General features: G+C 32.4%; 4 protein-coding genes across 19 annotated transcripts; 3 read left to right on the plus strand and 1 right to left on the minus strand.

The window, feature by feature from the left end:
* Nucleotides 1-512: 512 nt before the first annotated feature.
* Nucleotides 513-6,775, plus strand: LOC107404147 (5'-3' exoribonuclease 3). Of its 3 annotated transcripts, none has more exons than XM_048469859.2 (24): nucleotides 513-670; nucleotides 776-1,021; nucleotides 1,136-1,244; nucleotides 1,435-1,511; nucleotides 1,652-1,843; nucleotides 2,003-2,122; nucleotides 2,278-2,340; nucleotides 2,485-2,577; nucleotides 2,660-2,830; nucleotides 2,961-3,038; nucleotides 3,130-3,276; nucleotides 3,385-3,495; nucleotides 3,589-3,684; nucleotides 3,771-3,866; nucleotides 4,174-4,244; nucleotides 4,347-4,475; nucleotides 4,635-4,711; nucleotides 4,806-4,846; nucleotides 4,988-5,062; nucleotides 5,153-5,280; nucleotides 5,377-5,463; nucleotides 5,534-5,609; nucleotides 5,742-5,812; nucleotides 5,907-6,775. In XM_048469859.2, the coding sequence occupies exons 2-24, from the start codon at nucleotides 812-814 to the stop codon at nucleotides 6,571-6,573; spliced, it is 2,985 nt and encodes a 994-aa protein (XP_048325816.2). In that variant the 5' UTR covers nucleotides 513-670; nucleotides 776-811; the 3' UTR covers nucleotides 6,574-6,775. The 3 variants fall into 3 exon arrangements, with proteins under 3 accessions (XP_048325816.2, XP_048325817.2, XP_060675620.1); XM_048469860.2 differs by having other exon boundaries at nucleotides 526-670; nucleotides 788-1,021; XM_060819637.1 differs by having other exon boundaries at nucleotides 531-1,021.
* Nucleotides 6,776-6,968: 193 nt separating this feature from the next.
* Nucleotides 6,969-11,798, minus strand: LOC107404156 (uncharacterized). Of its 2 annotated transcripts, none has more exons than XM_016011108.4 (5): nucleotides 11,635-11,798; nucleotides 10,571-10,786; nucleotides 10,326-10,448; nucleotides 9,099-9,317; nucleotides 6,969-7,530 (listed from the first exon to the last, which is right to left on the minus strand). In XM_016011108.4, exons 2-5 carry the CDS (start codon nucleotides 10,721-10,723, stop codon nucleotides 7,072-7,074), a joined length of 954 nt encoding a protein of 317 aa, XP_015866594.3. In that variant the 5' UTR covers nucleotides 10,724-10,786; nucleotides 11,635-11,798; the 3' UTR covers nucleotides 6,969-7,071. The 2 variants fall into 2 exon arrangements, with proteins under 2 accessions (XP_015866594.3, XP_024924304.3); XM_025068536.3 differs by having other exon boundaries at nucleotides 11,531-11,798.
* Nucleotides 11,799-13,741: 1,943 nt separating this feature from the next.
* LOC112490424 (uncharacterized) lies at nucleotides 13,742-17,671 on the plus strand. 6 transcript variants are annotated; one of them, XM_048469384.2, is made up of 9 exons: nucleotides 13,742-14,070; nucleotides 14,162-14,636; nucleotides 14,800-14,917; nucleotides 15,663-15,784; nucleotides 16,354-16,439; nucleotides 16,897-17,006; nucleotides 17,100-17,129; nucleotides 17,340-17,399; nucleotides 17,485-17,671. In XM_048469384.2, exons 1-8 carry the CDS (start codon nucleotides 13,974-13,976, stop codon nucleotides 17,394-17,396), a joined length of 1,095 nt encoding a protein of 364 aa, XP_048325341.2. In that variant the 5' UTR covers nucleotides 13,742-13,973; the 3' UTR covers nucleotides 17,397-17,399; nucleotides 17,485-17,671. The 6 variants fall into 6 exon arrangements, 5 of the variants coding, with proteins under 5 accessions (XP_048325341.2, XP_048325340.2, XP_048325339.2 ...); XM_048469382.2 differs by having other exon boundaries at nucleotides 13,744-14,070; nucleotides 17,097-17,129; XM_048469383.2 differs by having other exon boundaries at nucleotides 13,743-14,070; nucleotides 17,340-17,671.
* Nucleotides 17,672-19,850: 2,179 nt separating this feature from the next.
* Nucleotides 19,851-26,107, plus strand: LOC107413675 (nuclear transcription factor Y subunit B-1). Of its 8 annotated transcripts, XR_009640403.1 has the most exons (7): nucleotides 19,852-20,057; nucleotides 20,309-20,557; nucleotides 20,652-21,346; nucleotides 21,513-21,551; nucleotides 23,366-23,432; nucleotides 23,539-23,628; nucleotides 25,714-26,107. XR_009640403.1 is itself a non-coding variant. In XM_060819713.1 (6 exons), exons 2-6 carry the CDS (start codon nucleotides 20,316-20,318, stop codon nucleotides 25,753-25,755), a joined length of 543 nt encoding a protein of 180 aa, XP_060675696.1. In that variant the 5' UTR covers nucleotides 19,851-20,057; nucleotides 20,309-20,315; the 3' UTR covers nucleotides 25,756-26,107. The 8 variants fall into 8 exon arrangements, 1 of the variants encoding a protein (XP_060675696.1); XM_060819713.1 differs by lacking the exons at nucleotides 23,366-23,432; nucleotides 23,539-23,628 and having other exon boundaries at nucleotides 19,851-20,057; nucleotides 20,652-20,787; nucleotides 21,263-21,346; XR_009640402.1 differs by lacking the exon at nucleotides 23,539-23,628.
* The last annotated feature ends 1,719 nt before the right edge of the window (nucleotides 26,108-27,826 follow it).

A 27,826-nucleotide genomic window follows, 5' to 3' on the forward strand; every position in this document is an offset into this window, starting at 1 on the left:
AATGATAAAAGAATAATAACGATAACAACATTATTTTTTATATCTATAATTCCTTACTATTGTTTATAATTATGAAATTGAAAACAATTCATTTAACACCGTGTCATTTTCTCGAATTTGATATGTACAAATAATTTTTAAAATAAATTTTAAGAGGGACCAAGACTTTCTTTTTTTTCTTCTTTTTTTATGTTGACGAGGGACTGAAACTTAAAGTGAGACTTCTGATCCGGCTCTGCGGCTTTGGCATTGGATACCGAGTTAAAGCAGGTGTTTAACAGTCAAAAATAATATAAACCAAAACCCAATTTTGTATTTGTATACATTTATTAAAAAAAATTACATTAATTAAAATAATTTTTTTTTTTTTTAAATAAGCTTTCAATTTCTTCAAGTGGAAGTAAACGCTTAACTCCGTACTCCTCTTTTAAAACTAGTGGTACTAATTTCCTCTAATTAATTGACACGTGAAAAGTTATCAAATTCAAAAGGCTTTTCATCATCAAGCATTTGGAGCTCAAGCACAATGGTTTTTCCACAAATTGCAACTATTAAATGAAAGGAAGGAAAGGAGACACACATAATTTTGGCGTTTGGAATTTAGAGGGAAGGCTATAGCTATTTTGCAATTCGTGCCAAATACATTATGCCTATTGGTGTTTCCCTGCAGGTGCAACCGCATATATTCCATTTATACTTTGTGTATTATTCACATTTCACTTTCTTGTGTGTATGTATGCTTCTCTAAGCTATATATAACATATATGTGTTCTAGTGGGTGAAAAAGGTAGGGAAAGAGATTAGATTATAGATGGGTGTTCCATCGTTCTATCGTTGGCTGGTGAAGAAGTATCCTAAAGTAGTAGTAGACGCCATTGATGAAGCTAAAGGAGACTACAGCATTGATTCAAGCTTACCAAACCCTAATGGGATTGAGTTTGATAACCTTTATCTTGACATGAACTGCATCATCCATCCCTGCTTCCACCCAGATGATGACCATCATCCTAATCATGATGGAGTATGTACTCATTTTGAGTAATGGTGTTTCAAATATTGATGTGTGTGTGTGTGTCTGTGTCTGTGTGTCTGTGTGTTTAAAGATGATGATCTTACTCTTGTTTTGTGTTTTTAGCTCTCAGCAGCACCTACTACATTTGAAGATGTATTCAATAACATATTTGAATACATTGATCAGCTTTTCAGTATTGTAAGGCCAAGGAAGTTGCTATACATGGCAATTGGTGTGTACTTTTCATAATCCTAATTTCATTTTTCATTAACTTTATATGTCTATTTGTATATATGTATGTACGAATCAATGCAACTGCAAGCGCACATGATCAGGGGGAAAAAAACGCTTAGAGAGTACTATGAATGATATGTTGAATGGTACCTAGCTGGCAATATGAAATTGAACTTTTGTTTTAATAGATGGAGTTGCTCCAAGAGCAAAAATGAACCAACAACGTGCCAGGCGTTTCAGGACGGCCAAGGACAAAGAAATTTATGTTAGTTTTCTTTTCCTCTTTTAATTAATCACATGTATTAATATATAGTTATTTTTATGGTTATGTATTTACCTGCTTTTGTATTACATATGAATTTATGATATATATATATATATATATATATATGTATATATATGTAGGAAGCAGAGGAAATGAAACTGAGAAAACAGTTTGAGATGGAAGGGAAACAAGTACTTCCAAAGCAGGAATCAGAGACTTCTGACTCTAACATAATCACACCAGGAACTGAGTTTATGCATGAATTATCAAAGGCTCTCCAAAGATATATCAGTTTACGACTAAGCACTGATTTGGGCTGGAAGGACATTAAGGTTCTTTTGATTAATTATCCATATATATGACACTACAACTTGTTCTTGTTTGATTTGGTTTGATATTATTTATATATATATATATATATATATATATATATATATATATATGTATATATATTTTGGGTGGGGTACTAAATTGCTTTTATAAATATTTAGGTAATACTTTCTGATGCCAATGTTCCTGGTGAAGGAGAGCACAAGATAATGTCTTTCATCCGCCGTCAGAGACAGCTTCCTACATATAACCCAAACACCCACCACTGCTTATATGGCTCGGTACTAGAAAACTCCTCTGCTTTGCATGTAATATATGTACAAGATAAAGTTAAAATTCATGTAATATATGAAAATGCAGTATATTAAGATTGATTTAATTTCTTGTAGACCCTTTCCTATATTTTATCATGTTTCTCTTCTTTTTTTGAGTTCAGGATGCTGATCTTATAATGCTTGCTTTAGCAACTCATGAAATACATTTTTCAATATTGCGAGAGGTAATTAAATATGCAATTTCAATTCAATTTTGATGCAAATTGTTGAAGCTTTTATTAGTGATATAGGCAGAGTTTACTGTTTCTTTTTAAAAATAAATAAATAAATAAATCTTTTTGATTGATTTTTCCTTTCAAATCATACAGGATTTGCTCAATCATGATCAAATACATCACAGTTCTAAATCAGTTTCAAAAGCAAGCATTTCTTCTGTGGTAAAGTGTAAACAGCCCCATCAGGTATGTCTTAACTAACTCTATTGTTGAAGCTAGAAATTGATATGTAAGTTTCTAACCTATTTTACCATGAATTCTCTTTCAGTTTCTGCATATTTGGATTCTGAGGGAATATTTGGAGCTTGACATGCAAATCTGTGACCCTCCTAAAGATTTGAAATTAGATGTGGAGCGATTAATCAATGATTTTATCTTCATGTGCTTCTTTGTGGGAAATGATTTTCTTCCCCACATGCCAACTTTGGAAATCCATGAGGTCCTATACTAGCTTAGCTTTTATTATACAGTAAAGCTAAATTACAAAAAATTTAAAAAATGTTTGTTAAAACTGTTTTGATCCATATACTAAAACTGTTTTGATCCATATACTAACTACTTTTCTTCAGGGTGCTATTGACTTGTTGATGACTGTTTACAAAAAAGAATTCAAGAGTTTTGGTGGATATCTGGTTGATATGGGCCGGGTAAAATATAATGCCATAACTATATTTGCTACTTTTATTTCGATCAAGTTGGTATATAGATGAGCTCATGATGACTTTACAAAACCTACAGATCCTGGACAAAAAGGCAGGTTATATCAAACTATCAAGAGTAGAGAAATTTATACTCTCGGTTGGTGCATATGAGGAGAAAATTTTCATGAAAAGATCAGATTTACGAGAACGCAAGCTCAGAAATCTTTGCAATAATTCTAATAATGTAAGTGTCTTGAAATTCATATGAGCGCACAAAGAGACACATACTTACATATACAATACAATGTATATTGAAATTATGTAAGTTGCTTTGAATTTTATGGTTCTCCAGCTGGAGGAAGAAGAGGACAGCATTGGAAGTTTATTGTCTGCTGCAATTGCATCAGTGGAAAATGTTCCTTCTACAAGCAGAACGCTAAACAATCAATGCTCTTATTCTGAAGTAAGTTTAATTTTTCTTTTTTATTTTACAAGAAAAGATGTTACGGTTGATTCGTCATATACTTGTTTTACTGCTTTTTACTTTCATTTGCAGGTTTTGGATAGTACAAAGGAGTTTAAAAGTAAAATAAAAGAAATCCTCAAAAGAAAATCTGACCTGTTTTACAATGGCAGTTTTGGGACTAACAGTGTATGTATATCTCTTCCTTTCTGGAGGATTTGTTAGTTCCTTGTCATTGTTTCCTTTTGGAAAGTTTACTGATTCTTAAAAAACAGGTGAAATTGAGTTCTCCTGGGTTCAAACAAAGATACTACAAAATGAAATTTTCAGCGCAAAGCCCAGAAGAAGTTGAACACACAAGGAAAATTTTGGTATGTTTATGAGTTTATCTAATGTTTGTATTTTCTAGCTTCCATCGGAATTGCCATTATTCTGAATCTTGAAGTTCTTATAGGGTGTAAATTTATATGCAACTCTGCAGTAATTTTATGGAAAATTTTTCTGTAAATTTATATGCAACTCTGCAGTAATTTTATGGAAAGTTTTTCTGTCCTTGTTTGTTATTATCTTTCAATATATAATTTATATATCTCAGGCCTTGATGCAAGTAACTTATTCAATATATACTGTTTTTTTCTTCTCCTTTGGTATAACTTGCATTCCCTAATTATGTTGTAGGTTAAGAAGTACACAGAAGGTCTACTCTGGGTTCTTTTGTACTATTTTTCAAGTCCACCATCATGGACATGGTAAGGCATTTCCGGCATAAAGCAAAAAATTACCTTTATTGTTGTTTAATACCATCTTCCTAAAACTAATCATGAAGCACGTTTATTTGAACTTCATATCAGGTTCTACCCTTTCCATTATGGACCATTTACATCTGATCTGAAGGGCTTATCACAGGTTAAAATGAAATTTGAAAAAGGTTCACCATTTAAACCATTTGATCAACTTATGGCTGTCTTACCTCCAAGAAGGTAATTAAGTTATTGATTTTTATGCAGTCTGTACTATCTAATGAACAATTTTTATTTATTTTTTTTTTTTTTTTTTTTTTTTTTTGGTAGATGGTTATAATAAGTTTGTTTTATTTGGTAAATGCTTATAACAAGATCAACAAATTTTCTTTTATGTAGTGCTAATGCATTACCAAAAGCTTATCAGCCACTTCTACTTGAGGACAGTTCCAGTATTATTGATTTCTATCCTAATGGTAATTAAGGTTCAATCATATTTATGTCTGGCTTCCAAATGAAATTCAACTTATGAGGGAATTAACCTAAAGTTTTCATTTGTTCTGCTTACAGATTTTGAAGTTGATGAGGATGGACAACGTTTTTCATGGCAGGTAGTTGCTTCTTAATTTGGTTTCATTGATCCATTTTTCATTTGAAATTATGTTCCATATTCAATGATTTAAATCAGATTATTATATGTTTGTAGATACATTTTAACTTTCTTTCTTTTTTTCACTTCTGTTGTTAACAAGGGAATATGTAAGCTTCCATTTATAGAAGAGGAACGCCTTCTCTCAGAGACTAAAAAATTAGATAAAGAACTAAAGGTGTGATAATTCTATTTTTTCGAAGATTTTGAGCATGAATTTTCTTTTAATGCCTTTTAGTTCATTTACAATTCTTGTTACTTATTTTAGGAAGAAGAAAAAGTGCGAAACACAGAACAATTCGATCGGCTGTTTGTGCGATGCACACATAGGTTGGCATCACAAACTTTGTCACTTCCTGAAAATAGTAGTGAGGGCAAGTTAGACTGCGATTTGAGGTGTGTAAAATCAATTATTATATTTCAATGTGTCTTCTTTTTGGTTTTGGGGCTAAGCAGATTTTCTAATTTCTTTTTTCCCCTTACCCTTTTCAGTCTGGAAATTGGTGGTTATATACATTCTCATCAAATCATTATGGATTTGGAAGAGCCACATGATCCAAAACCAGAACAGAATGTCTTGTAAGGCCCTGGATAAAATTCTCATTTTGTTAATAACCCAAATTGATTCTCATGTTCATACCTATTTCAGATGCGTGCTGTACAAGTTGCCTGATTGTGGTATTCAAGTTCCTCATCTTCTAGACGGTGTAAAAATTCCTGACAAGGTACATTTCAGCTATAGATTGAACTATGAAGCACGTTGCTCAACTTAAAACAATCTTTGTGCATGCAATATTAACTGGCTGATAGTATCGGTTTATTTTGTGCAATCTTAATCACATGCATACGTATTGTAGATCATTACCAAAGAAGACCTCAATGACACCCAACTTTGGCATGAATATCGAGGATCTAATCCCCCCCACAGGTGTGTACAATCAAATGCTTGTCCATTGCACCTTCATTTTCTGGGCTCTTTTGGTTCTCTTCGATTGACAAATGAAAGTGATTTGGATGGACAGGTCTCTGAACCAGGAAAGGTTTGGAAAAGCAAATATCAATGGAAACTCGAAGTTTAACAATACGCCAAGCTCATCTCAGAATTACGTACTTGCTGGTTCTGGATGGTCAAGTGCTAGTAGGGGAAAACCTATCAGCGGTCAAGATGTGTCCATGCACAAAGGTGCCAGTTTGGGTCCTGAATGGGGTGCTGGAAGGGGAAGAGGAAAACCAACCCATCCCTCTAGGCAGATGAATTTTACGGGGTTCAGGGAATTTACAGTTTCAGGTCCAAGCCCAAGGTCCTCCTCATCTGATATTAATGGAAGAGTTCATCCAGTGAACGGCAGTTTCTGGCCATCTAGAAATGGGGCAATTCAAGATATTAATCATGCTTGGCAGCCAAGTTTTCAAGCCAGGGGTATTCGGCCTGGTCCAGCCACTTGGAATCCACAAGCGGGCTCAATATACACCTGGAAACACACTTACAGTTCTGTAGCAAACTGGCCTAGTCCTGCCTCTGGGAGCCATCGAGCCAATTCAACAAATACTAGGCCACACAAATCAGGTTCAGCAGCAAACCAGTTTCGTCCAGTCAATTGGGACCAATGGGTTGGTTCAACATACGCATGGCAACGTCGTTCTGGTTCGACTGCACAACCTTCAACGGAAGGCAGCGGCAGAGACTGAGCTTCTACTAATTGACAGTTAGACCTGATCAACTGGTGCTTTGTAACAATTAATTTCTGACTAATCCAAGGTTCTAAAGACCTATCGACATTGTCAATGACTTGTTTTTGGTAAAATCTTGTTTTGAAAGGATTTTAAGCAAATCAATCGGGTGCTACATAATGCATGCATAAAGTCAGAAACAAGTAATTCCGTTTCCTAATGCCCTCTTTTATCATCCGTTTTTTCGTTCTGTTATAATAGTCATTATCTTTTACTAATGTTGACACGATGGGAACAAGTAACATTCTCACCACAATGACCTTTGATGCCAACATTTGAAGCATTATATTAGTTGATGAGATTTTAGGAAACCTGCTTCGGTAGCCTTCATCATCAGAACGAAATTTCATAGATGCACAGAACCACAAGGAGATCAATTAGACTACGGGATAAAATAAGAAAGTACAACACTAACTAGTTTTGAAAGCATTCGATGACAATCACATAGTAAAGCTTTTATTGTTCTTTTGCCCTCTTTCGTGCCAGAAAGCGCTCTTTAGCTGCAGCCACAGCATCTTCACTTCTTTTATGATGGTGAGTTTTTGGTTGTTCCACTGCTGGCTGTCCAACTGAAGAATTGTCAGGCACTGTCATATTTGTAGTTGGCTTCACTTCAGAGGACCCCGATAGTGTTGTCTTTGAAACTGTCTTCACCTCAGAGGACTCACTTCTTTCAGAAATAGAAGTTTCACCTCGGTGTTCTTCTCTCACCCTTGAAGACTCTGATACTGAATTTGAGGTGTTTGATGACCTATTCTTGTCCAAAGTTGTTGCATGCGTTTCAACACCATGCTTTTCTGCCTTCCTTAACTCATCCTGCTTCTCTTGTTTCCTTAGCTCAGCATCTCTTGCGCCAAAAGCAACATTTTTTCCAAGGTTGAAATAAAAATCACTCAAGTCAGTCTTCTTGGTAACCTGTAAGATAATAAACAAAGATAAATTATATAAGCAATTGAGCTAGAGATGCACAAGATGGAAGAACACAGGCATAGCACATTTTTAGACTTTGTTGAATAGGATTCCATTTAATATAGTTGAGACTTTTATTGGTTTATTATTAATTGAACGCGAATTAGAAAATAGTGCATTTTTAGCCATCAAACCTACTGACCAGTGCATTTTTAGTTTACCCAAATTTCAGCTGACATGTCGAATAGAAGACCATCATCACTCAAAACAATATATATATATAGATATATCAAAGAACTATTACAGAACTACTACCTTCAAAGTGATATTTATCATATATCAGGCAACAGAATATATTTATCACATATCAGCATAAGAATAATATCTATCATCTAGGGCAGCAGTTCTTAATAATTTTGGGGAAGTTGAAATTATATAAATTTGGAGCTCCCGGCTACATCATCGTCAGAAAATGTATTTAAACATTTATCTAGCCACATAGAGAGTGTACTCTGCTCATAGTGATAATTAATCAGCCGTGACTCAAATTGTAGTCGCTCTGATATATACCTTCTATCACACCACCCAATAACTTTTGCACTTCTATATCCCTGTAGACATATTTCCATGTAACATTCCTGTAATCTGAATGATGCAAGACGGAAACAAGGAATTGATGGAAGATGGAAACAATCTTTGAAAACTTATCAAGAGAGGGGAAACAAGATTCTAATGCCCAAACTTTGATTTGGAATGATCTAGGATGAAGATGGGACTTATCCGAAACCTTTAAGGATCCAAGTAGTTTTATTTTTTAATTTAATTTAGTTTTCTTATTTAATTAGAGTTTTTTTTTATTATTATTTTAGTTTCCTTATGTTTTTAAGAGGTTTTATTATTTACTTTCCTTATTTAATTAGGGTTGCTTATTATTTAAATTTCCTTATGTTGTTAAGAAGTTTTATTAAAAATAGGGATCTTTATAACCCTATGAAACAATGTAATAATAATACGAATATTTTTTCTGAGAATATTTTCTCTGGTCTTGTGTGATGCAGCCCAAAACTAGGTGTAATGCCAAGGGATTTTAGAAGTGATTTCTAAAATTGTTTAAGTTTGATACTAGAATTCTATCTTTAATTTTTCTGCTGCTTTTCTATTCTTTCTGTCCTACATCACTGTATAAGACCTTCTATTGTGTATCACTAATTTCTTCAATATGATTTACTCAAAATGCAGCATGACCTAGCTTTTTCCAGTAACATTAATACAATATACCAAAAAATTATATTTACCATAAAATTAGCAAATACTTAGGACCATCTGAGTGTCAGGACCTAGCTTTTTAAATTCATAATTATAAATTATAAACCAAGTGACTTTTACCAAAAAAGGAAGTCTAAACACCAAAAAGAAAACTAATTAGAAATTGGTGCAGCAATCAAGCTCTACAAGCCAAACTGAAAAGCAAACTGATCAAGTATTCAGTTAATTACAGGTAAAAAAATTCATCATGAAAGGACCAAAAAAATGAAGAAATCAATGATTAGATATATGGAGAAAATTATACATACATCCTCTTTTTCCTCCCTAATTTTGCGCAAACGTTCTTCCTCCATCCATTTTGCTTGCTCTGCAAGTTTCTTTTTGTAAGCACTTGTCACAAATTTGTCCTTTTCTGCATATAGGTGGTCCTCTTTCTTTCTCTCTTTTTCAAGTTTTCTCTCATATACTATATCTTGCTCCCGCTTTCGTTCTTCTGTCTTTTTAAGTAGAGCCGTAATATATTTTGGCTGCATCATAAAAAACAATTATACTCAGCAATAAATCTTCAAAATTCCACTAATTTTTTCAACATAAAAGCTCATCTACAGAGAAGACAATATGAAACTAAAAAATTTGAAAATAAAAATTGTAAATTAAATCTTCTGTACAGTACATTTATTATAATTGCATTTTTTTAAAATAAAATTGATTTTCATATGTAAAGGGTTTTTTCTGTTCTGTGTTATTGGTCCCCTTGAAAGATTTATCTTTATAGATTGCCTAATGATGGATTTGGACTAATGAACACGGGTATTTCAAAACCATAAGTATTCCATGATAAATCCAACGTACTTCAAGAAGTAGTGTCAGCAGGATAGTTCCCCCTCGAGCTGTGAGTTCTATGATGTTGGAAAACTTTTTTCGAGTGAATGCTCATGGAAGATAGTTTTTGGACAATGAGGTTAACATCTTAGTCTAAGGAGTATGAGATAATGAAGAATATGAGGAGAAAATACAGATCAACCACCATCTCACAACCAAAATACTTCCATAGCAGTAGCATACACTGTTTTCACTATTTCAGCCACCTCTGCTGGCCACCACCATTCCCATGATTCTGCAGTCACTAGCCTCACTGCTATTACTGCTCCCTAAACTAACTCCACCTCTTCATAGCATTGCCATTTCATTCAAGTAATAAAACAGCAGTATGTTCCTTTATAAACATTTTAGTAAAAACAAATGGTTCATATCAAAAGAATTAACAGGAGTAGTTAAGGAAATTAAATAGCAATCCAAGTTTAGAACCAATAAAAGAAGTCTTATGCTAAGCAGTCAGTACTTTTTTATTCACATTTAATGAAACTTATCAGATTCAGTTTTTCTTCACTGAAATCCACTCTGTTATCATCACCACCTAAAGATTAGTATACTAGTATTATTGAGTTAGCCTTAGAAGTATCAACCATTACCAAAACATATATTAATTTAGGGTACCATCTTGCCACATCCTTAGAAGGTAAAGTATGAAGTACCTTTCTCTCTTGACGTTCTTGTGCCCTAGGTTGGACAGCTTTATTTTTCATTTCATCATAAACTCCATCATAATCAAACACAGAGGGGTCCTCTTCCAAGGCTTTCCTTTGCTGCTCCTCAATCTTCAAAAAAAGACACCAAAAAAAAAAAAAAAAAAGGTAGAAAGCATTAAATCAACATGAACAACAGGAACTTGTGAAAAATACAACATTAATTTGAAAATAGGTGTTGGGCAAGTACTTACATCCTTAAGAGACTTGTTCTTGGAAGCATGGCGAGAAATTTCTCTCTCAACATCATTGTCATCATCATTTCCAAAACCAAAAGGAGTAGGAAGAGGTGGCTTTGAGGGCTGCTTGTTTTTGTTTGGCCTGAGGTTCAACCCATACTTACTCATTTTCTTTTAGAGCCTGTTTTGGAGTGCTGAAAAAATAGTGCTTTTGTTGTGGGCTCCAAACACCTGCGATTATGAGCAACTCATATAACTCAGTAATATGTTACATTATTACAAGAATTAATTAAACAGAACACTTTACTCTATTTGCCCTTGTAGGTGTCTACTAGAATGATTCAGTCTTAATTTTTTGCAATTTTTTCACTTGTTTATTCAATTTTACTCGCCACTTATTTGCAAGACTGAATAAGCTTATGAGAATAGTTCAGACAACAGGGCTGCCATTTATAGGGTTGGTTTGTTGGGTCAGATTATGGCATATGAAGTGAATAATGTGCTTTTCTATATGGTAAATTCCTGTAATGACAGCAAAGGAACATCCATTCTCACATAAAAATAGCTGATTAAAGTTATTGCATATAGCATTAGAAACTAAGAAATTGATAATTTTTTGTTAATGTCATTCTAACATCAGTTAAGTGAGACAAAAATCATAGATTTCAGCATTCCTATGAAGTATAGAAAGCAAAAAGCTTCTTTAAGTACTCAAAAACCTTGAAACCTGTACTGCTGGATCAAGCTGATTGGCTTGGTTTGGCTGATGAAAATTAAATTGAACTTTAAAACAAAAACAAAAAAGGGAAAACACAGATGTAGATTCAACAATCAAAACCCATATTTCTCGCCAAATCAAAAAAATAAAAAAATAAAAAACAAAACCCTAAAAGTTTCGAACCCTAGAACGAACCCTTAATTTACCAAGAGAAAATACAGAAACTAAACAAAATAAACGATCAGATAAAGTGGTACCGTTCTTTGGCTAATTCACAGCAAAACGAAAATATATATATATATATATATATATATATGTATATGATGATGATGATGATGATGAAAGTTAAAGCTATGTCCACCTGAGCAGAAGCCGACGATGGCTAAGGGATGCGTCGAAAGAGAGTGTCGAAATAAATTTTCTGATGGATTTGGGACCTGGGAATTGGAATTTTTATCCAAACCGAACAGGGAAAATGTCTTTTTTAATTTTTTTATTTTCATAAACATAACCTTCCGAAGTAGGTTTTAATGTTTTTTGAACACTTCACTTTATATTTTATTCATTTTTTTACGACTAAAATATAAAATTGAGTTAAAAATTTTAGATTGAAAATAGCATAATAAATAAAAACAATAAAACTTACTATTCACTAATATACTAAAATAATTAGATTTTATAATGATAAACCCGTAAATTATAAAGTTTATAGAAATTTAAATTTTAAGCCTCTAATATTACGTTTTTTTTAATTAATTTTCTCATTCCACTTATCATATTGTGTCAAATTTTCTATTTTATTTCTAATAGGCAAAAATTGCAAATAATAAAAATTTGAGAATAAATTTATGCTAAAGATGAAAATGTAAAGGTAAAAAGGTAAATATATAAAAAAAAAATCAAAATATAAGGAAATGTTATGCAAAAAAAAAATATGAAAATAGAATGGTAAGTTAGCAAAAATTTTAAACCAAGAGGGAGATTTATAAACATTTTTTCCAAAAACTTAATTTCATTATAGTTCCTCCTCTTTACAGTTTTTTTTTTTTTTTTTTGGGGGAAAATTTTCCTACTCATTCCTTACATTTAATTTTAGGGAAAATTTCATTTAATTATTTTTCAATTTTATCTTAATTATTTAAAATTCATCTATTAATTTTTTAATTAATTTTTATAATTAAAAATTATAAATATAATTATAACAAAATTGAAAATGTTTAAATAAAATTTACTTTTTATTTTTATTAACTTTATCCATTAGCCCTTTTCTAATAAGCTTTTTTATAACTTGAGCTTAATTTTATCTACATCTTTTAAAATTTGACATAAATACAATTTATTTCTCTTTGTTTAAAGATTTTTTTTTTAAAAAAAAAAATCCATCTTTATTTCCATTATTTATAGCCCTTCGAGATGTAATGTTATACATAACCCTGTAAAAATTGCAAATTGTAATTTTTAAATTTAAAGAATAATTATAATTGATGTAAGTCTAAATAAAATATTCTTTTATAATTTTTGTTTTTAAAAACAGTAATGATATAAATATTATTAAAATATTCTACAAATTTATTTATCAAAAAATAAATATTAAAATATTATTAACTGATATATTTATATAATTTAAATATAAAAAAATAAATTTTTAAATAGATATATAAATTAAAAAAATAAATCAATTATATACTATTGTATCACTTATCATATCATTTAATAAATAAATTTAATAAATATTTTAATAAATTTAAAAATATTATTTTCAAAAATAACTTCTCAATATTTGCTTTTCTTTTGAAAACTTTTTTTTTTCTTATTTGTCCAAACATTTTAGAAATTATGTTTGAACCTTAAAAGCATAAAAACAATGTTTGAGAAAATGTCAAATCAAAATATCATTTTCATCATTTTTATTTTACTTCAAAATAAAAAGCAAAAAAGCATAAAATCTCTCTGAAAACTAAGACAATTGTTTACCTAAATAATATGGCATGACCTTAATAAATTAACTTTTCATGATTTTAAAATACAATTTTTTGTCATTCACTAATATCATTTTGATGAATAAATTTTTATAAAAAATTTAAATATTTTTAACATTATTCTTTTAGAAAACAATAAAACTATTAAATTTATCTATGTAATAATATAATAGATAATATAGTAATTTTTTATTTATTCATAGTAATATTTTATTTATTTAATAATTTACTTATCTATATTTAAGTTATAAAAAAAAATAGAACCAATTGGATATTGTTTTCCTCGCCCATAATATCTTTGTAAATATTCTAGTGCCTTTAGTTTTACTGTTTAAAACAAAATTAAAAGTTTTTTGTCAACGATTAAATTTTTCAATCTTCTATTTGTTTAGTTAAAAAATCAACAACAAAAAAAAAAAAAATTGACACCTGGTCTGCAATAAAAGCAAAACTGAAATTAACATAAAATCTCAAATCAAAAATTAGAAAACGTAGGGGCAACTCTGACATTAGAGCCAAAATAGAAGGGTAAAACTATAATTTCAAACATTAACTGGTTCAAATAAAATATTTGACTGCAAGTCCATGCTCTGTATCTCCGATGAGCTCCCGAACCAGAATATCAATGGCGGATTCTCACAATTTCAAATAACCCAGAATCACCCACAAAAGGCTTCAGTCTTTTCTCAACTCTTTTTGGTTCCCTATCCAAAGAAGAGCTATGTCCACCTCCACTTCCAGATTCTTGTTCAGCAATGGCGTCGTCTTGCACTCCTCCGACACTCCTCCAGTCACCACCTTCCTCGAAGCCCATCCAGGTACATCCGAAAACATCATCCTTTGGTTCTTCTTCTTCTTCTTTTCCAACAATCGGAAAAATGAAAACCATTTTCGCTTTTTCTTAACCAGGTGCCTACACAACGACTCGTTCTCACGGAAACGCTTCCTACCTTTTGTTCTGGGAAAGACACTTGAAAAGACTCTGCCAGTCTATTCGAATCCTTTCTAATTCGAATCCTCAACTTCTATTCGGACCCAGAAAATTTTCACATCCATTCCCGTCTTTACCAACAAATTCCTTGACATGGGAATCGTCGATTCGGGATATGGTTCACGATTCGTTGAGCAAAGTATTGGAAATTGCACTGAAAGAGAGGAGCAACGGAGAGGAACTATCGGTTACAGCTATAGTTACTGGGAATTCGGAGAAGCTGAGTGAGAATGAGAATTTTGATGAAGAGCAAGTTTCTAAGTTTCTTGACGTGCATATCCATATCGGTGTTTATGTGCCTCCAGTGTTTGGTATTGGGGGAAAGGGTGAGCTTCTGGCTATGGTAGGTCGTGAGAGGGAGGTTGCCTCTGCAAAGCATTCGGATTGGGTAAGGTTGGTAATTCTTTATGCAAAGGATCCATGGACTTTTAACTCCCATTGGGTTTTTGTTATTTTGTTATTTCATCTTTGATATATGGTGCTTTTTCTATTGAAATGAAATTTTGGAGAATTTGGTTTTTTATTATTATTATTTTTTTTTTTTTCTCCTCAACAGGAAAAGGAAACCTCTGGAGAACTTGAGGCCTCCTTCAGCTACTGAGCTGTTATTGTCAAATGATGGTGATCATATTCTTGAAGGCAGCTTGTCGAATTTTTATGTAGTCTGTCGCAAGGTAAGAAGATAGACTTAAAAATTTTTGGACCATGCAAGCTTAACAAACCAGAAAACTTTTTACTACTTTTGTTAGCGTGTTAAATTGGATATGACCAACTAGCAAACATGTCTTAATAGGGAATTGTAATCACATTTTTTAATAGGAAATTTCGATCTCGAAGTTGTTGCATGATTCAAAACTTATTCGCGTTGTAGGGATTTCCAGGAATTTGGTTTAGCTAAATGAATTTCAGAAACACCGTAGGATGAGCATACACCTTGTTTATGTAAGGCAGTAGTTTTTATATCTAAATTGAATTATGTGATGGATTTACACTTTTAAGTTAACTATTTTTTTTATTTTTTTATTTTAAGCATATGGATTGTTAGGTGGGTAAGCATGAGACATGAACAATGTGCTAAACAAACAATTCCATTCAATACTATAGGTAGATCATGGTTCTTATCTTTCTAACACTTCGAAGTGCTCATCAAGCTATTTTAGTTAAATCTATTACTACATTTCTTGTCAGAAAAGTTTTTGAAAAATACCTGGAATAATAGTATGGTCGTCCCTGATTTTATTTCATATGGATGAAAGGCAATTTATGTATTCTAGAAGGTCTTCAAATCCTTTTTGCTTAGAATGGATGCTGATATTGAGGTTAAAACACAGTGACTAGGCTTCCTGGCATTTAAACCTGATTTTTTATTGTGTGTATGTATGACTCTCGCTATTTATTTGCTTGGTTTTATTATTTCAGAATAAATTTGAAGCTGATGGAAAATGCTTGGATGATCATGAAAGTATTCATTGTTTTGAAGTTCAAACAGCTCCTCTCAGCAATAGTGTTCTTCCAGGAACCATACGCCAACTAATCATTGAGTAAGTCCATTTATATTTTTGAACTAAAGATATTAATTTTAAATAATATATTGTATACTGTTTGTATTCAAGTTGTATGTTGCTGCTATTGCAACAAAGTGATGCTTCTCTTTCATCAATTGGGCTTCCCCCCCCCCCCCCCCCCCCCGCTTTCTTTCTTTCTTTTTTCTTCCTTTAGTCTCCTTGTACAGGAAAGTATTTATAGCTTTCTCCAGTTTCCACAAAGTTGTGTTAAATGGTTGAAGTAATTTTGTTGAACTTAAATGTAAAATCCATGACCTGATAGTCTCATTCATGTATAAAAGCTGTGAACCAGTTGAAGTTTTGCTAATTAGTTGTATTAACTGAACCTTTTAAGGATTATTTACAATATTGCATATTTGAGTAACTGTGGTCTAGTCGTTTGATGGTACTGAAATGCACGGTAGTTCACCTACTAAGATTTGACTCCTAATTGTTATTGCTAATCACAATAGATAAACTGTTTTTATGACATATTGCTAATCACTATAGATAAACTGTTTTTATGATATATTTAGGTGACCACACATCCCACTGTATATGTGCAGGGTATGCTTGTCCAAGGGAATCCCCGTTCGAGAAGTGGCACCATTGTGGTCAGATCGTGAGATTTGGGAAGAGGCATTCATCTCTAGTAAACCTATATTAATTTATTTTTACAGTTCAACCAATTAACCACTTCTACTTGTGTGAATACAACCTGTTTTGCCAGTTGCTTAAATTTTATTGGCAGATTTTGTCAGATGGTCAATGTTGGTTAAAAGTAGTAATTTGCTTTGCAATATATAAAACTATTTTAAGTCTGTTTACTGTTATCTACTTCTTTCTGCTGTTTATGGTATCTTACTTGAACATCATCGTCAGTCAACTGTGTATTGTTGAACTGTTATCTATCATCTCATCTTCATACTGACAAGTGCCAATTATGTTGTTCACCCTTTTGATTCATCAAAATTTCCATTCTAAATATTCTCATATTTTAGCTAATTTTTCTGTGCAATTTGATTCCACATTACATGTCTTGCAGAATGATTGTAGTCTGTAGACCGAGAAAAGGTTTCCTTTTTAAATTTAAATTATATGTATTGCAGATAGTCTGAGACTCCTGCAGCATGTTGAGACAATTTGTGCTCCAAGTTCATGGGATTCACTGCATTTGAAATCTTGGAAGGAGATATCATGGAATCATAAGCACTTTAAGGTTGTTTAATTTCTTTGTGTTTTACTTTAAATGCACAGTATCACGATTCTGCAATTGTACTTGTATTTTTATCTTTTTCATTGTTACCAGAAGGGTCCTGGGACAATCACGACAATGATCCAGGTAACATCATATTCTTATGGTGTCCGTTTAGAATGTGTTTATATGTCAAACTTTTTGTTGCATTTTTATAATAATATAGATATAAGATAGGAATAACTTTGGTTAACCCACCGCAAAATTGAAGTGTTCTTTGCTATTTTTTACCAAGCACATTAAGCACGAATGACCCTTTTTCTTCACAATCTTTTCATAATTTTGTCTTTTGAGCAGAAAGAGGTCATGGAGAGAGCAGCTCTGGAAGGGTACTCAATAAGTAACTTTATATAGAAGGTGAAAATCTGTGTGTTGTATAAACTTCTCGAGCTTCTGGCAAAGGATCAAATTCCTCCATGCTTTTTGTCTATTGTTGATGCAGGGACAGGTTTTGACCAGCCCCTACCATGTTTTTCAATTTTCCCCAACTAATTAGAAAGCTTTCCATGATCACAAAAACTCTCTCATTTTATATATTGAAGATGGTGTAAATTGGACTCTCATGGATTTTGTATATAAATTTTAATCTTTCATTTGTTTTCAGAAATAAAATGGAAGCTTGCCCTAAATATCATACTTCATATTTCTCCAAGAAAGACCAAATAAGTTCCTCCCAAAAGTTATAGTATTTCAAAGCTTGTTTTCTTGTTAACTTAAAACTCCAAGCTCCCGTAAGAAAAACCTTACTTTCTCCTGCTTGATCCATTCCCTTATGATGCACAAATCTTTTACCAGACCAATTGTAAATAATAGAGTAATTCTATAGTTATCAATTTTGTTAGTCCACATATTTTATCAAATGGTCTAACAATATATTATTGATGGTCGAAAGAGTAATATAATCTAAATATGAATTCCAAAGAATAATGTAATCTAAATGCGAATAGATAAACTATAAAATGGATGATTGAAACTCAATACAGGCTGATCCTAATCGTATCACTTGGTATTCAAAAGAAGCTAGTAAAAAAAGTTGATGGATGTACTATTAATATTAAAATAAATAAGCTAATAATAAGAGTAGTAATAAATAGGAATGAGAGAAATTCAGCAAAAGAATCGTTGTTGTATTTCCATTTTCAGGTTGTGAAATTTGTGGAAGGAGTTGGGTCTTGGCGCCCCCCAAAATGGTGATGCTCAGACACAGCTTTTAGAAAAAGCTAAAACCAGCACAAACCAAAAGCTGAGCCAAGCCTAGAGAAGTTTAGTATAATGGACTATATAGCCTAGACTAATTCTAGGGTTGCGCTTCATCACTGGGTTTATTTGTTTCCTTATATGGTGTTTTGTTATAAATAATACGCAATAATGAAAGGTTTTGTTGTTTTGGAGCACCATACACCATAAAACAATAGTCTGTGTGCGACCGAGTGATTTTCCTTCATATTTTCATTTATTAGGTGTCCATTGTCCAAGTCTCTTCCTAATTTGAGCTTCTTCTTTTTTTTTAAATTATTAAATTAAGGGTATCCACCCCTTTTCTTTTGGTTACAAGTTGTGCAAAGTGTGAAGAAGCTCATGGTTTGCTCTCAAAATAACCAGATTATAAGGTTCACCTAAGAAATATGTGGAAAAACATTCAAAAACTTAAAAATACTTTAAGGTTTAGCTCTATGCACAAAAAGTCCAATTCAAGCTCTTTCGTTTGAGAACAGTTTAGTGATAAATTTGGTTTTCTTTTTCCACGTAAAACAATAAGTTAGTGTCCCTTTTCACCCTGTCGTACAATTAATTTACTTACTTAGCATTGACCTGAAAAGTTGAAAATAAAATTTTAGTGTAATCTAATTGGTTAAATTTATTTATTTTAATCAAATGGCGCTTATTTAAGGACGTTGATGGTATTAAATTTTATAAAATTGATACCAATTTTTTTTTTTTTTTTTGGCTTGAAAATTTTGGTACCAATTGATTCAATATATCCATCACTATCACCTTTTAAATTTTGTACTCCAGTTCTAACTAATTTGATTTTTTTAAAATCAAATCAAATTAATTTGGATTGTACGGTCAATATTTATCCAATTGGCCATGTTACCTAGCATCCATCACATATGAAAAAGCAGACTTTTTGGTTACTTGTGTGAGATGTGAACAATACATCCATTTATTGAAAGTACAAAATAAGGGAAAATAAAATACAAATTTGGGTCTTTTTACTTAGACTTTTTGTTAACTATAAAAAAAAAAAAATAAAAATAAAAAAAAAAACCTGTTAGTTTAAGCAGTGTGAAAATGTTATGTGATAAATTTTCTATGTGACAAGTGACAACTTACATCAAGTAAACAATCACATATCATTTAATTATTTTTATTTTTTTATAAATAAAACCTAACCCGAAAAATATGTATTGGATCACAGATAATTATTGTTTGGTTTTTTAATCGACAATTGACATGACAAATATCTCCCAACAAGTTGCTTTATTAAAATTGGTTTGGTTAAAACATTATTACACTTCAAAACTATAGTAAATATAATAAAATAATAATTATAATAGATAAAAGTAAATTTCGGACCATAAAAAGTCAATACCGTGCAGAAGAAAAAAGGCTGTAAAAGTCAACAAATGTGAATGAAAAATATATTATTTTATAGATATATTTATTTCGGTAAAAAAAAAAAAAAAAAAAAAGGGTAAAATCCGATTCAATTGGAAGAGAATTGTATGTTTGTTATCGTGGGACAGAGCGCACTAAAAAGCTAACAACAACAAACAAGTCATGTGGCACTATAAATACGATGCAAACCTCAAAATCCAAACCACAACGAACGGTGTTGATAAGCATCAAGCCAAAAAGCTTCACCATTCTCTTCTCCAGCGTCAGATCTCTCTATCTCTCTCTAAAAACAATTCCCAAGTTTCCAACCAATCCCCTTTCTCTCTCTAGCGCGCGCCAAATACAAAACCACCTTGCCTCTCTCTCTCTCCTATTTTCTTTGTTTCCAAACAGGTACGCTCGCACAGTCTTTCCTCTTTGAAAATTTTCTCATCTATCTGTATCGAACTCCATTAATGGCGGGATAGCTAGGGAGTTTGGAAATTTTCAGTATTTTTTATATTCTTCTTGCTCTGCTTTTTTTTTTTTTCTTTAATATGTGCATTTTTGAACGGATTTTTGCTGCGTTTGAATTTCATTCCATATGTGTTGTTTCTTTCTGTGTGCGTGTCAAAGATTTGAAATCTAGGGTTTCCGGTGTGTAGAGTGATCATGGCCGAGGCTGCACCGACGAGTCCAGCCGGCGGGAGCCACGAGAGTGGAGGCGAGCAGAGTCCGCATGCTGGCGGTGGTGGTGGTGGTGGTGGTGTGCGAGAGCAGGACCGATACCTACCGATCGCAAACATCAGCCGCATCATGAAGAAGGCTTTGCCTGCCAACGGCAAGATTGCTAAGGACGCCAAAGACACCGTCCAGGAATGCGTCTCTGAATTCATCAGCTTCATCACCAGCGAGTACTATACGTTTTCTCATTGTTGGCTTTTTTTAATTTTTTTTTTTTTTTTAATATTTTCTGAAATGTGTTTTGGTATTTTACTGTGTGAGTAGGGCGAGCGATAAGTGCCAGAAGGAAAAGAGGAAGACTATAAATGGCGATGATTTGTTGTGGGCAATGGCAACACTAGGTTTCGAGGACTATATCGAACCGCTTAAGGTTTACCTGGCTAGGTATAGAGAGGTAATTGTGAATCTCTAATGCTTTGCATGAGCTCATAGTTTTATGCTTGGTCGTGTTCAGTTTGAGGGATGATATGCGATGCGGATCTATGTTAATTAAGTAATGTACAGACGAAAATTCTGCCTCTAACCTAATTACGCTAAATTTTTAGGATATTTTAGCCTTTTAGAATCTGAAACCTAAACATTGCCCTTTGCTTTCTTTCATTGTTAGTGTGAACCATACCTAGCATTACCCCTTTTGTCTTGTGTGTGTCATATTTTCTCTGAGCAAATTAACCTTGTCAATTTATCTAACAATTCTTGTCTTCTGTTTTTGGTCTTGCTTATATCTGTTGGCCTCAAATGCTATCACAGTTGGAGGTAACTTAACTCTCTTCTTCGATATTTTCAGTTACAAATTAATTTTGATATCCAGTCTCTTGCCTTTTCTATTTTGGGAACTAAGCAATACTTTGTTGGCAATCTCTGAACTTTGACAGGGTGACACCAAAGGATCTGCAAGAGGTGGAGATGGTTCTGTCAAAAGAGAACCTGTTGGAGCTGGGCCTGGTCAAAATTCGCAGGTTGTACCATCATTCTGCAGAATTCTCCTCTTTTTTTTTTTCTTTTTTTTTTTTTTTTTATAAAAAAAGACGTCTAAATACTACCATAATGCTTTTTCATACAATGAACTTAAATAGTTAATTTACTATGTTGTGTTCTATTTCTTGTTTGTGGTAAATATTGCAGTTTGTTCATCAGGGATCATTAAACTACATAAGCTCTCAAGTAACTCTCTCTCTCTCTCTCTCTCTCTCTCTCTCTCTCTCTCTCTCTCTCTCACACACACACACACACACACACACGCGCGCACACACACAACACACACACACATGCATAGACTTCATTGTCTATGAGTAAATAGTAATAACTTATTGGCTAGTCATTTTGAGCAGATTTGGTGAATACCCTAATGGTTTGATTTTCAGAACTTTAGGTGTTCTTAATAGAAAGTTACTTGATTGTTATTGTTATTCTGTATTGATTCTAATTATCTACCTATGTTTTCTAGTCCTTAGTAGTTAGTACAAACGAATTGAAGTATGTTTCAAATCTCTCTCTCTCTCTCTCTCTCTCTCTCTCTCTCTCTCTCTTCCCTCGCTCTCTGATTTGAGAATCTGAAATAGAATTGTTTTTTCATTAAATATTTAATTGCATATAGGTCACAAATTATAGCAATTTCTATCTCCATCCTTGACTTCCTATTTAACTAGGTACCAGGCTTACCCTTGTTTGAGAAATCCTATAAGATAATTTAGCATTTGTTTTACGGCTATGCTATTGTGTATTCCACACTAGTGTTTTCAGCAAAATGTTTGTATATGGAGTTAAAAATTTGTTTTTTATGTCATTTTATTTTCCACTCTCCTTCATCACAGTCAGAATTCTATATTCAGTCAGAATTTAATGAATAAGTCAGCTCCTACCGTGTAGATTTAAAGTTGATGCCCTTGGTTGCACCAGAAATTCCAAATTGAAGTTTTTTATTAAAGAGAAGGTGGATTCTGGGTTTACTGCATGAGGAATATCAATGGGGTCTTTACTTATTATTGTATTCGACTAGTGCTTTGAGAATCTTTGTTAATCTTTGGGGGATAATCTTCATGCTGTGGGTATAATAAACAGATCCATTTTCTCTTCATACCAGGTGGACACATTTTGAGTTCAATGAATAGCATGGCTTATGATCCATTTTTTCACATTGTTCCATCTGAGTTATGTCCATTATTATCCATAAATTATGTGGCTTTTTATTCCCTTAAAATTCATTTTAATTGATCGTAAGAAACTTATGTGGCTTTTTGTATTCCCTTAGAATTCATTTTGAATGATATTGAATCATTTTTAGTGGGTAGGATGGTTGTGTTTTGTGGAATCTCTCCAAGGTTCTTGGGCTAATTGAGGTCTTCAAATAGAGTAAGTAGGAGCAAGTGAGCCTTGTATTGGGGAATTCTCCTGAAGTATAAAAATTAGAGGAAAATTAGAGCTGTGTGAGTTCAATAACTTGATTTTTTTACCCATTTCTTTTTTAACAAAAATGAAAATCCTAACTGCAGCAAAAAAAATTCACAGATATGTGCTCATGATGTGTTCAATCAGTGAAGTTGAAAAGAATTTATTATGTGTTTGAAAATTTTTGTAGTTGTGCACAAGTGTGTTTATGTCTGTGTATATTTTAAAGTTTTTTATAACAAGTAATCCAAATTTACAAGAATTAAACACTCAAGGATGCATTTCATCCGCAAAGTTTAAGAGAATTTGTTGGAAGTGTATGAGAATATATGGTTGTTCATAAGTGTTTGTATGTGTATTTTTCAAGTTTTCTAGAACAATATATCAAAATTTATAAAAGTAACTCTTGTTACCCTGTTGGACTACTAAAAGAAGGATAACTACTAACTAAATATGGCTGACTCATGGAAACACATAGCTGTCAGATTTTGTGAATAATTGTTTCTGTATTGATTATAGGTTTAGTCTTTACTTAGCAGATGGGGAAGTCTTATTTTGAGGTTAATTTTAGATTGGTCAAAACCGTGCAGGACCAAGACTTTCTTCCGTATGGGTAACTGTTGCAGTTTCATTTCGATCCATTAAGCGGTTATTGAGGTAATTGGAGGTTATCCATTCATGAAGATTGAGGAATTTCAGTGCCAATTTAATATAATTTCTTTCTATTGTAACTTAAAGCTTACTTTATTTTCATGTATTTTAGATGTTTAGCGATCTAGTAACTTGTACAAGAGCACATCCAAGATGATGCCCATGTTAAGAAAGGTTCTCTGTGGTACAAAATGTCAAAGAGGTACCTGCTGCTGCTATTTCATTCTAGAACCATTTTGGTTTGGAGTCAGATTATTTTTCTAGGATGTCTATTTCTTTGTGTGATATGGGATTTGTAGACATTATGACATCAAGGATTAATATGAGAGCTTTGTGTTTCAGTCATTTGTCTTTTCCTTTGGGACAGTTTTCTTAAATTTGACTTGGGGCCCTCTAGTTGCTTTCTTAGTACCTTTTTCCTTTTCCTCGTCTTTTTGGAAAATTTTCATTGCTGTCAATCCTTAGAGTTGGAGAATGGATGCTGATCAAAGTTACTATGATTAGTTACCTGCATCCTGTAAATCTTTTGTCTTCAAAATGATGATGACATCGATGTTTTCTCCCAAATATTTTTCTGCTAAAACAGTGAAATTTAAGTTGTTCTATTTCTCTGAGCTTCTTCCAAATCTTATCTAATCTTTATGAAAGTTTTTCTGGAATTGAACTTAACGGAAATAGCCTTTAGCAACTAGTTAATTGGTTATCACTCATGTTTCCTTGTTGTCCCTTGAGTATTTTGGTATTCATTGTATATAAATCCAAGCATCAAAAGTTTGCAAGATTGGTCATCTGAGGATTAGGAACCTATAATCATGTAGAATTCGTTTAGCATTGATGCTGAATAAATATTATATATCTGGTCCGACCTCCTCATACGAAAGGGATGGCACAATGCTATACCCTGTTTTAAAACTGCTGAGTGTTCATTCAGTCTTGGCTGGCATTGCATTCTATTTGCTTGCGATACATCTGCCATTATTTCTTTTGCCCTGAAAAAAGATATCCTTGCCCCCTTGTCCCAAGAATTCCCTGCTGGAGAGTTATTATTTAAAGCTATTTGATAGAATTCTTGTATTAGAGAAAAGGAAGAAGCCATTTTTAGTAGCAAAGGCTGTCATATAGATTTAATTATGGATTTATATAACATGGTCCATATCATTATGCATATGTCATATTATCTTTATGCTTGGTATGACTTGAGGCAGGGAGGATAATGATTCCCAACTGCCCTAGGAGGTTCTAGTGTCTAGATTCTCTAATGAGACAACTCGTAGTCATACTAAAGAATGAGATGAAAAAGGTCACTCTTCATTTGGCAGGGCTTTTAATTTATGTTTTTTTTTTTTTTTTTAATAATAAATAAATTAATCTTAGATTTTAGCAGTGCATTGTCTCTTGAAGTTTCTTTATTAAAGGTATTAAACTTATGGCATTTTAGTCGGTTTGAGTTTAGTCAGTTTAAGCAGATTATTAGGCATTTAAATGGACTGGTTTTCTATTAGGCTTCAAAAAGACTCCTCTTGTCAATGGAATGATTGTTCAATGTTTTACCACTATTTCACTTGGATTTACTTTATGTACCAAAGAATTTTGGAAAATAGATTACATATCAATGTACAGTGTTCTTTAAAATCAAATCGAAGTGTCTTTTTTCACCCCAAAAAAAAGAAAAAGGAAATCGAAGTGTCTTCTTACATGAGCTTAAGATGCATGGAACAAAGCATGTTCTATCATGCTTTTACATTGTTTTTGCTAGAAGTGTGAAATCAAAGTGTCTTCTTACATGACCTTAAGATTCATGGGACAAAATATGTTATATCATTCTTTTACATAATTTTTGCTGTAAGTGTGTTTTGCAACATCAAAAAATCAAGAGGCGGCTTAAAAAGTTCATATGGATAGATGACTTGGCAAGGTCCATATAAGGTCATTGTTGTTGTCAAAAATCAACACCAAGCAGTAAAGTTATTCCATTTCACAGCTAAGCAGTAAAGTTCCATTTGACAGCTTTAACGATTCAAATTAGTATGGTTCATGATAAAATTTAGCAATTCAATTGACTTTGTTTCTTGCCACTCTATTTGGTAGCGACAATGTTCCATTCATGATTTCAATTGAATTTTGCTATTCTACTCTAGGAGGATAGAAATTTATATCTGAATAATATGGAAAGGAGAAATATGTTGTTAGTTTGCTTTGAGAGGAAATAAGCAAATGTCATTGTTCTAAGATTGTTATGTAGGTTTTTTGGGTTCTAATAATGTTAGTTCCTTATTTTATTTTGCAGGCACAGCATATGATTGTTCCTTCGGTGCATGGCAACGAATAGGTGTTTTTAGGTTTCTCCTTTTTTTTTTTTTTTTTTTTAAATATAAATATATTATTTTTACAAACTCTGAGGATGGCAAAATTGTTCAGAATTTCAACAACCAGTAGTATGTTTTGTATAAATCTTCTAATTATTTGCCTTGATTGTGTTTTAATTTGAAGGGTTTATGTGTTGTGAATTGGGTGGGGTGAGATTTGGACATGGTTGATACGCTCTCCTAGGCTTCAGCCATGTAAAGTTAGCCCTTTTTCTAGCATGTTTCTCACCATGAAAACAAAGATAGCGTTATTGTATATCCCTAAGGACACCATTTAAATAGAAACTGGAAAATATAGGGAAATTAGCATGTATATCTCTCTTTCTGGATTCTCCGATGCCATGATCTAACTTCATTTGTAAATGTAAAGCTGATTGATTTGTTGATTTCCTAACCGGTTAACAATTTTGAAATATACCACCGAGGAGTGCTTGGTCTTGTTGTTCAATGCTTAAGTTTCAATCATTACCGAAGGCAAGTAATGGTAATAAACCCAGGCACTATTGGTATGGTTATGGAATTTTTTGGGCATATGTTTAATTAGGGAGGGCGATTTTTCCACTTCCAGAGAATCACAATTATAGGCGGCAATAGTACCAGGTTGATTTCTATAAATTCCTGTAGAACATTGGAAGAATTGTTTCAATGGGGCTCTCTCTTTTTTTTTTTTTTTTTTTTTAATTAACGAATAAACCAGTAAGGCTGACGGGTCGTGATGTCATGTGTCTATTTTTATAAGATTATCTTAATCCTTTCAATTTAGTCCCAAATCTTTTCTTAATCCTTAGTTTGATAAATATTTAGGTGGGTGAATATATTGTCAAACTATAGTAGCTAATGATTCAAAATTTAATGATTGTGTTATGTGATGGTCATCACTTAAAATTTCTCCAAATTATGAAGAAAAATGGCATCATCATCAATGAGACTTCATAGTTTCTCTTACGTCACAGCTTGTGATGGACTGCAAAGCCCATATGTCCTTGTACATCTTGAGAGGAAGGGGGGAAAGCGTTAAAAGAGGATGGAAGTTAAATTGCATTAGATATTATTTATCGAATTTCTTAGATTTATTTTTCCATTCCATAAAATTAGAACGACAATTTCATCTGGAACTTCCATAAATGTAGGAAAACTTTGTTTTTCTAAAATATGTTTATGTAAATTTTATAGAATACATTGTCCACTAAGAAAGAAAAGGGAAATTATGAAAGTGTTATAGCTCTTGCCTCGTCGTGTGGCAGTTTTCATTTTTCTTTTTTTTTTTTCACTTTTTATTTTGTTTTTTTCTTAGGAATGACACTATCATTGTTATATATAAATATAGTTGAAATCGCCAATGCCTAAATCAGCTAACTTTTTTCTTCTGCTCTTTCTTCTTTTCTTTTTTTTTTTTTTGGGGTAAAAAAACAGAGTAATAGGAAAAAAAAAAAATTCTTTTGTTCATTATTATGTAAAATCGTCCAGCAGGGAAGTTTAACGAATAAGTTATTAATCAGCCAACCAAGCTGTTTCCAAGCCAAACCCAACCCCCACCCAGAACAAAAAAACGCCATCGTATTTTGTCTTGACATATCCATTAAGTCGGACGCCAAATTCATGTAGGCCACCAACGCCAATTTTATTAAATCCGCGGGGTACATGTAGCAGCACGTGATCTTCATTTGTGAGCAAAGCTTGGAGGGTTATATGTCTCGTTGCATGCACGTGAGTTTTGATAATAGAGGGAGAATAAATGAGCGTGGTCACATCATGTTTTGGTCTGTGTTTTGTCGCTCTAATTGAAAGAGTTCTAAATTAATCTCTCTAATAAAACTAATAAGGCATCCAAAATTAAATGCATAAATAAACATTTTTTCATTAAATAACAAAGTTTAAAAAGGTCGAAATTGGTATATTTTTACAATCACTTAAACGAAGGATCCATTTATGCTGATCAGATACATTTTATTTTTCTTTCATCAAAAAAAAAAAATTTTTTTTTTTTTTGCTTAAGTAAAAAGAAACATATATATATATATATATAAACTAAAA

Source organism: Ziziphus jujuba, chromosome 8, assembly GCF_031755915.1.
Source record: "Ziziphus jujuba cultivar Dongzao chromosome 8, ASM3175591v1".
Classification (NCBI taxonomy): domain Eukaryota; kingdom Viridiplantae; phylum Streptophyta; class Magnoliopsida; order Rosales; family Rhamnaceae; genus Ziziphus; species Ziziphus jujuba.